General features: G+C 29.2%; 1 protein-coding gene across 2 annotated transcripts; it reads left to right on the top strand.

Annotated features, from left to right (window-relative positions):
- LOC122711323 (sodium-dependent nutrient amino acid transporter 1-like) lies at positions 1 to 8,278 on the top strand. Of its 2 annotated transcripts, XM_043929990.1 has the most exons (11): positions 1 to 195; positions 3,737 to 3,823; positions 3,886 to 3,972; positions 4,066 to 4,312; positions 4,877 to 5,114; positions 5,460 to 5,834; positions 6,425 to 6,614; positions 7,021 to 7,197; positions 7,276 to 7,552; positions 7,714 to 7,808; positions 7,918 to 8,278. In XM_043929990.1, the coding sequence occupies exons 1-11, from the start codon at positions 187 to 189 to the stop codon at positions 8,086 to 8,088; spliced, it is 1,953 nt and encodes a 650-aa protein (XP_043785925.1). In that variant the 5' UTR covers positions 1 to 186; the 3' UTR covers positions 8,089 to 8,278. The 2 variants fall into 2 exon arrangements, with proteins under 2 accessions (XP_043785925.1, XP_043785926.1); XM_043929991.1 differs by lacking the exons at positions 1 to 195; positions 3,737 to 3,823; positions 3,886 to 3,972 and adding an exon at positions 4,579 to 4,648 and having other exon boundaries at positions 4,198 to 4,312.
- Positions 8,279 to 10,113: the final 1,835 nt, after the last annotated feature.

Below are 10,113 nucleotides of genomic sequence, written 5' to 3'. Positions count from 1 at the left end.
TCAGTGTAGTTTGATCCTCGGGAAGGTGATGTACCTGTCGCGATCGTTGCTATAGATGTCACAGTGTTATAAGTTGGAGATACTCCGCGCGTTTCACGTCGTCGAAACTCATTCCCAGCCACCAGATCGGATATCCGGTTTTCCTCCAAAGCGACGCGCCACGACATTACCGGTCGATCTATCAGGATGAAGAAGGTATCTTTTTATTTCTTTTTTTTTTTTTTTCTAATTAAAAAATTTTATCCATAACAATAGCAAAATTTCTAAATTCAACTTATCTTTTTATTTTGCTTTCAATGAATCTGACGAAGGAATAAAATGAATAAAATATTTTTCGCAATTAAGATTTTTATTCAATAGCAGATAATATGTTAATTTGCAATGGATGGATTCTACGATGTAATAATGACTGTTGAAAAATTTTGATTAAGTTTATCTTATATCATTTTTATTAGACATTTATTGAAATATTGGAATGTTTGGTATTAAATTTTGATCAAATTTTAATAGTAATTTAAAATGCAAATATGATGTAACAAAATTGTGCAGGAACTAAGTTGTTGTATATAATCGGATGAAGAAAATCTCAAAGTTTTATGTATGTAAATCTTTCGTTAATTAAGAACAACTTTGATTAAAAGAGTTAACACAAAAAATGTGTTTATGAGAATATTAAAAATATGGAAATAAAAATTGTTTTTTAAAAAATCATATACGAGACTAAAAGAATGAAAAAAATCAACATATAAATAAGACAAAATAATGAAAATGAAAATGTGAATAAAATAACGTGAGAAAATATTATATATAATATCTTTATTGTTGATTCGTTATTTATGCTATTTTAAAATAATAATTAATAATTTATAACTTCAAAAAGTATTTATTAAAAAATTATAATATTCTATAATTCAAAATCTAGAAATTATATTTTTGTTTCAAAATTGAAGGATAATTTATTGTAAAAAAAATCCATGATAATTAAATTCATCAACGTATCACTTTTTTTAACAGAAAAAAAACTTGATCTTCCATTTGATCTTATGGATCAGTAGTCTATTTAATTGCTTCAGATTATCGATCATCTTTTTAGATCGTTATTTAACTTCGTTCGTCAAAGCGATATTCGAATTTTTTTTTTAATTTCACGATATTATCAATAATTTTATCGAATTTTGATAATTTTCATAATTTTTCTGAATCCATCATTTCCCTTGACTTCTCGTTCCGATTTTAAAATAAATCTCAAATATATGATTCTATCATGAAACATTCGATAAAATTTAATAAAAAGATTTATTACAATACGATAGACTGATATTTATAAAAAAAAATGTTTAGCAGATTCGAGAAAAAAAAGTTCCATAACTCGTGGTTTAGAGATGAATAAGATATAGTTGATGACGTAGCTATTTAAGAATTATTAAAAAAAACTAATCAATTCAATTGGTTTTTCCTTTAGTCAAGTTCCTGGTAGTTAAAATGATTTCATTGATTGAAAATTTAATTGCTCAAATATAGTATCTAATTAAATTTCGAATTTTTTTCTTTTATTGAGAAATATTTGAAAGTAATAATAATCGTTCGAATCTAATAATAAAGAAAAAATGAATTTCGTATAATTTTCTTTAAACGTATTCAAAAATATTTTATGAAAGAATAATGTTTTTTTGATTGTATCAATATGAAAAATTAATAATTATTGCATAAAAAGAAAAATTTCTCAATCTCAAACGTAACGTTCTGTATAAAATTTTTTATCAAATGTTAAACAGGATTAATATGATTGTAGATAGATATTTGTTCTAGTTATGGCAATTGTTTGTTTATGAATTTAATTTCATAATAAAAAAAATGTGACTAAAAAGATATTGAATCCTGTCTCGATAAAAATTAAGATTTAGAAAAAAATATTTTTAGATATAAAAATTTCTCAGTATCTTCGCTATTTATACGAAACTTCTTATTTAATTCTACGCAAAATATTAGTAGAGGGAGAGAATAAATATGAAAGCAAAACACAATTGCTTTCGTGATGTTGTAATGTTACGTACAAAAAGATGTAAATGGATCGTGAAAGTTTTCTTTATTACTTTCTTCTCTCTCTCTCGATGAAATTTCTTTTCCTTCTGCTAATATTTCGCGATAAATGTTAAATAATAATTGAGAAATCTCTTAACTCTCGAAACGTTAAACATATTTATAATTATATTTAACATCAGTTAACGTAATTAAACTTCTACTAGAAACTGGGTTATTAGATTTTTCCGATGAGATGATGATGACGCTTAAACACAAAAATATCTATGTCACGATTACATATATTTTAAAAAAGCAAACTCAAAATTAACAAATATAAAATTTTATTTCAGAAAGTTAGATCAACAAAGATTACAAAGTAAAGTAAAGTAATATACATAGTAGAGAAAAATTATATATAAATTAATATATTTCGATCGCGTTGAAATATTGAAATTTAGAAAAACAAAACAAATTTTCTATTTTTAATTATTAATTCGAAATTCTCTCGCGATCACTCTTGTAAATAGATCTTGAGCAATACTTAGGTTAGAAATCAGATCGCCATATTGGATTGCAAGGGATTAAAATCCGCCAGTCTTTCTATATATTTCATCGTTAAATAGACCATACATAGCTCGTACGCAACATTGGTATCGCGTGATTACATTATTTCGATTTATGTTTTCACGAATGCCTTGGAAACTATTTGAAATATCGCACGATGCGAAATGACAAATCATTTACAACGATGTTTCGAACGTATTGATGATTAAGCAGTGTACATATATCGACAAGTATGCAGCTTCGACACAATTATGTTTATCGCTAATATCATGGTATCGCGTGGATACAATACTCGTGGTATAATTATGAGAGTAATTATGCGATACTGTACACTCATTCTTTTTCGAAAATGAAAAAAAAAAAGAAAAAAATGAAATTTCTATTTGAATATCGTCTTTAAATAGCGATATATATATATATATTTATGATAAGAATATTTACGAGATTATGTATTAACGAAGTGAATGAGCTTTGAAAAAAAGTATTATTATATAATACTATATTATATTTATTAAAAATTTTCAAAGATAAGATTAAATAAATGTGGGTAATAACAGTTTATTTTAATTTAAAAAAAAAAAGCTTAAAAATAAAATAATAATTTTAAACAAATAATGTGTTCGCAATAAGAAATTATTTTAATCTATACATATCGAGTAATTTGTAACTTCTAACATCGCGTGTAGAGTTTCAATCCGTGGAAAGTGTCCTTGAGAGGTAGCAAATAGGAATGCAAAGATTAGTTATTTTGTGTCATGGTTCTTTCTGGCTGAAGCCACGGTAAAAGGTAATTTTGTTACGTTAAAGGTTTTTCACTGATGTAGAGTATAACGTAGAATGTTCGTCTATTTCCAAAAATTTTATTATAAATTTTTAAAAAATAATTATTACGAAAGAAACGTATATATAAAGTATATACGCGTATACGCGAATGTATTTAAATATTGAGTAATCATTTGCATACTTTTTCTATGACATTTCCATCGCTCTCGTCGCATATTATAAATATTTGAAATATTTTTGCGCATAACTTTATTTTACATTAACGAATTATATTATATACGCACGATGAACTTGTGTATGTAAGGAAAATGACATAAACATATGACTAATTGTTTTATGAATCAAAGTTGTAATAACTTTTTCGTAGCAAGGACAACAAAACGCTGCCTTCATCGGGGACAATGGCCAGGAAACGACTGATTTTCAACGTCCAACGACAGATGTTGACGAAAAGGTAAATTAAATCATCCGAAGTAACGATCCATGAAAGAGATCCAGAAAATTTTTTTATTCCAGTACCCGGATAAAAAATCGTTCAACCTCGATTATGGGATCCAAGACGATCGCAAGTTACCACTTTCTTTGTCTCTCTCGGAGGAAACGGTAGGTTCATCAAAATTTTTCAAAAAAAAAGAAAAAGCAACTTCTTTTTTTATTTTTTCCCTTTTTAACTTTTTTCTTCCAATTTTGTTGCAGGTTGTCTCCGAAAACGAAGACAGGGCTACCTGGGGTAATGGATTAGAATTCTTGATGTCGTGCATAGCCATGTCCATAGGTCTTGGCAACGTTTGGCGATTTCCATTCACTGCCTACGAAAATGGCGGTGGAGTGTTTCTAATACCTTACATCATCGTTCTTTTCCTCGTTGGGAAACCGTTTTATTATCTTGAGATGATCATAGGCCAATTCTGCAGCAGATCTTCGGTGAAAATTTGGTCGGCAGGTATGATGCAAATTAAACGTGATATTTACATATCTACAATTTAACGAATCCACGCTCGATCAATTTTACTAGCAATTTTATTAATACTTAAAAACATTAAATTGAACGCTATTGTAATAATGGTGATTGACTATAAATTGTTTTGAAAGAAGAAAAACGATTGAAGAGAATAAAGCTAATATTCGATTTATTACTATAACGAGTAACATTTCATTATATTTCTTAATATTACATGCATTCTTCAAATTTTCTCTTAATGACGAAAGATGACGCAAGGATTTCGAGCAGGAAGTTGCGAGATTGAGGACCGGTTTTCGCAACTTAAAGCAAACCGATGTATGTAACAGGTTTAAATTACAGTTTACGTCCCGTAAATCATTGTTGTTTTGACCCGAGTATATAATGGGTCTAATAGTTTTCCATCCAATAGTGGGTAGTTTAATCGGCAAAGAAAAGAATTTAAGAATTTAAGAATTTAATTCGGAGTATTAAAAGAAGTAATAATAAATAAATATTCGCCAATCGTTAATTTAATTAATTGATTTAATAAGTCGTTTGTCTCAGCACCTGGACTTCGAGGAGTTGGCTGGGCGCAAATGTTCTCCACGATAGCTGTAGGAACTTATTACTGTTCCCTTATGTCGATAACTCTTTACTATCTCATTGGAAGTTTCCAATCTCAGCTTCCTTGGTCCACGTGTCTGAAAGAATGGGGAGATTCTTGCATCGATTCGGCAGGATCTTATAACATCAGCCAGAAAAACGGTACCGAGTTGATAACCTCCGCTGAGCTTTACTTTAGGTAAAAGTTTTCTCTTAGTATTCTCGAAGATTATATTTAAGAGATCATCGTTAAAATTTAATTTCTGTAACATAATTGTTGAAAACAGTTGGAATGTTTTGAAAAAAATACAAAGAAATCTCCAACAATCGCAAAATTGAATCCCCGATGAATAAAATTATAAAATTCGAACTTATGCTTACATCAAAATTTAATTTACCAATCAAAATTTTGCAAATATTCTGCAATATCTCTTATCTGCAATAAGTATTCGAGAATTAAAAGGATTCACAAATTCAAAAATACCAAAATTAAAATTAACACTGATGTTGATAAGTCATCTTTTTTTTTTTTTTTTTTTTCTAGAAAATCAGTATTAAAAGAAAAGCAGAGCATTGATGACGGCATCGGTTTGCCAGATTGGAAGCTGACGTTATGCCTGTTACTCGCGTGGGGCTGCATATTCGCCGTGCTGGCACGTGGAATGAAGAGCTCAGGGAAAGCGTCCTATTTCCTCGCGATCTTTCCTTACATCATAATGATAAGTTTGTTGGTCAGAGCGGTAACCCTGGACGGTGCCGTAAACGGGATCATTTTCTTCATCAAACCCGACTGGGACAAGTTGTTCGATGCCCACGTGTGGTACGCGGCTGTTACGCAGTGTTTCTTTTCACTGTCTGTCTGCTTCGGTGGTGTCGTCATGTATTCCTCGTACAATAACTTCAGACACAATATATACAGGTTACTTGGGATTATTCTTCTTTAGAATAATAGAAAATAATATTTTTTTTTAATTTAGAAAATGTTTATGCAAAATCAATTTTTTGATTTGTATAGCTATAGCTTATTTGAGTATAGTTATAGAGTTAATGTAATATATATTAAAATATTACATTATTATTATTGAACATAATATGTTTAATAAATTAGTTGAGATTTATTCTTTCTTGTAGAATATGATATTTCTTCAATGTTTCTTAATTTACAGATTATTAATCGATAATTAAATTGATATGACATGCAAAATCAAATTTTTATAAATATGATCTATATATATATATATTTGATTAATTTTTTATTTTTTAATTTATGGGATACGAGTGAGAATTTTTTGTGCAATATCATGTGAATCTGATTATAAAGTAGTATTTATATTTATGAGATTTGATCCATTTTTTAAATGAATCGATAAAATGTTTTACATTTCGTGTCATTTCTCATACAGATTTCATAAACTCTAGTTATAAATTCGTTAGATTTTAGGATGAGATTTAGGATTTAAGATTTTAGATTAGACATATATTACATACATTTTATACCATTTGTTTCAGAGACGTCATAGTTGTGACCACGTTGGACACGTTCACCAGTTTAATGGCCGGTTTCACCATTTTTGGTATCCTTGGAAATTTAGCTCACGAACTGGGCACCGAGGACATCAGCAACGTTGTCCGCGGTGGAACCGGTCTTGCTTTCGTCTCTTATCCAGATGCTATTGCGAAGTTTACTGTACTACCGCAGGTAAGGAATCTAGTACGCGTTTAATTGCCCTGTAACCACTTCTACAATTTTTCTTATACGATAAAACATGTGGTTTTGAAGAGGTAAAAGAATTTATTGTAGAAATCGATTCACGATTGATTTTTCGCAAATCATCTTTATTCGATTTTTATTATTTTTTATTAATCATATTTAAATATTTCATTATTAAAATACGTACGAAATTTTTCAATTAAATTTTTAGAAGATAATTTATTTCAATTTGTTGCAAACAATTTACAATTGATCGTCCTATCATCCTCTAACTTTTATTATATTTAATTATTTCTAAAATAAAAATTTTAAATAATTTTTATTTATTTTTATATTCCTCTTCTTATATTCCCATATTTATCATTATTTTGTCTATTTTTCGTTCAATTTTCAGTTATTCTCCGTTCTCTTCTTCTTAATGCTATACGTCCTCGGCATAGGAAGCGCCATCGCTCTTGCAGGTTCCCTCATCACGATTATCAGAGATCAGTTTCCAAATTTGAAATACATCTACGTCGTGCTCGGCACGGTTACCTTTGGATTTTGCGCTGGAATTATTTATTGCACACCTGTAAGTCAAAATAAAATCTTGCAGAGAAAGAAATAAATACAAGGAAACATTTGTAATTAATAAATTTTTTTTTTTTAGGGTGGTCAATTCATGCTGGAATTGGTCGATTACTATGCAGCATCTTTCGTGGTATTCATCTTGGCCACTCTAGAGATAACTGGTATCTTTTGGATTTACGGGTTAGAAAATTTTTTGGATGATGTGGAATACATGTTGAAGAGAAGGCCATCAGCCTATTGGAGGTTCTGTTGGGGTGTGATTACTCCACTTTTGCTGGCTGTGATCCTAGTTTATACCTTAATCAGTCTGACACCCGTGACATACAGTGGTATCTCGTACCCTGATAGTGCACATGGTGTGTATTTATTATTTGTTCTATGTTACTAATCATTATTCTTGACTGATTAAAAATGATCTTTTTCTCACGAATTTTTGAATTTTTAATTTTAAAAAAAGATAAAATAATTAAGTTAAAAAATATCCTCCGTGAAGAAAATTTATTGTCGTAATTTACAGCTGCTGGATGGACCATTTGCGCATTTGGTATTCTACAAGTACCATTCTGGATGATCTACGCCATAATGTCCAAAAGAAATTTATCCTCGCTCGAGGTACGTTCCATTATTCAATTTTTTGAAAGAAAAGAGGAAAAAAATGCAGAATGACAAATTTGCATTTAAACAATTGAAGAATAATAATAATTCGATTGAAATTTCACAGATGATCAAGTCAGCCTTCGTACCATCCGCGGACTGGGGACCGAAAAACTCGAAAGAACTGGCCTCTTGGCGCGAATTCAAAGAGATGAGAAGAAAGATTCGAGAGAAACGACAATGTTCGAAATTTAAGCAATTCGTTTACGTAATACTCTGCTGGGAGGAAAAATTGTGATTTCGTTCGTTATTTTATTGTGATTTATTCACATTCCAGAATCCTTTTCGATTCTGAATCTTGCCGTCCTAGAAGTAATCCATATCTGCGTAGTATTTCTCGCCATAACCACGTTCAATCTACGCAAAATTGCTAGACTGAAAAATTATTATGTAAAAAGAAAAAGAATAGATGAGTTTTGAGTCTTCCATATACGTATAGGTTTAGTTATGAACCCATCAGTATTATTGGATATTTGATATTTTTTATTTATATTTTCTTTTCTAAGTGCTTCTAAATGCTTTTTTTTTGAAATAATTTAATTGAAATAAGTACAATAGATAGTGGATTTAGAATGTCAAAACTAATGATAAATGTTTGTGAGTTACATTCTAATTTTCTTAATCCTTGATATCTACGTACAATTATTTTAAACAAAGTACAAGATCCAGTGTTTGTTATTTTCCAAAGGAATAGTTTTTTTTTTTTATTGTACAAAAATTACATATTTAGAAAAGGAAGAAACTGAAAGATTAAATTTATTCTCTGTGACTCACATGCTGCCTTCTATTCAAACAAACGCAATTTTATTTATTAATCTACTAATAATAATAATCTATTAATAAATGTTAGAGTGTTTAGAATTTATTACTTATTGTTGAACAATAGTAGTTTTTTTTTACTTTTGTAATGATAATAGTTGTTATATAATAGAACAATTTTTACTTTAACCTTTGAAATTTCTTGAAATAATCCTCGATTATTACTACTCGTTTATTAAGATCCAATCCTCGAAAAATTCTTCTTCTTCTTCTTCTTCTTCTTCGTCTTCCTCTTCTTCTCCTTCTATTTCATCTTCCTTTTTCTCTCTCAATATGGCTTCTTCCTTTATTTTTTTATTGTAGTATTATAATATAAAGTAATATAATTAGGGAATAATTAATACAAGCTAATCGTTTTAATAATCATTCTAATCACTGATTTTTAAAAATATACGTCGAACGATTTTTATAAAAATAGAAGTATTGCACATTGCACTCACTCGTAATCTTATTCTCTCCCTTTCGATCATCAAGTCCAGTTTAAATTCCTTGTCTCTTTTCTCCTTTTCCTCACAGATCTGAAATTTATCGAAATTAATCTTCAAATGATTATTTCATTCATTTTTTAATTGTATTTATTTAAAATGTATTTATAAATAATAAATCAAACAAATTTAAGGAAGAATATTTATAAATATTAATACGAGATCAAGAGATCAAAAAAAAAAAAAAGAGAAAAAGAAGAATTATATTCAATATATCATATCTCGAAAATTTTAAATATATTTAACTTTATAATTTAACAGCCAATAACCGAGATATTCGACAGGATCGAAAGGTTTTTTCATAACGATCTCGCGAAGAGCTTGTGTCAAAGGCTTGCTGATTAGATATTTTAAATAAAGACTGTCAGACGACAAATACTTTTCGGCAGAAGAGGAAGCCAATGAATCGAGCGAATCGGTATCAAATTTTTCCATTTCCAATTCCCACAATTTTTTTAATTCCGATATTTCCTCATTATCGAAACCCATACCGCATAGAAGCCTAAACAAAATTTCTTTTTTTTTCTCTCTCCTCTTTATTTAAATATGATTTAATCGCAGATTGAATCGTTCAATTTTTCTAAATCCAATACCGATTAATCCTTTCACCTCTGAAATTCCTCATTGAAACCAATTTTTAAGAAAGTGTTAATGAAACTCCGGCTCATCGATCTATCCTGCAAAAATTTCTTGATCTCTTCTCGGGGTATTATTTTTTCTTCCGGTGTCTCTTGGCCGCATTGCGTAAACTCTTCCTTCGATTTGATGATATGACATTGATGATCCATCTCATTTTCTTCCTGTATGCTCAACATTTCTTCTATCTCTTTTTCACCAATCCCTACATTTGTCAATACTTTCTTCGTTTCCTCGTTAACCTCATCGTACTTTCTCTCTTTTAATTTTTCCAAATCGGTATCACTCAAACCGTATTCGTTGAAAATTTTTTCGAGCTAATT

This window comes from Apis laboriosa, unplaced genomic scaffold, assembly GCF_014066325.1.
Source record: "Apis laboriosa isolate Shangri-la unplaced genomic scaffold, ASM1406632v1 scaffold16_cov148, whole genome shotgun sequence".
In the NCBI taxonomy this organism is placed as follows: Eukaryota; Metazoa; Arthropoda; class Insecta; order Hymenoptera; family Apidae; genus Apis; species Apis laboriosa.
This window is presented reverse-complemented; position numbering and strand designations above follow the sequence as displayed.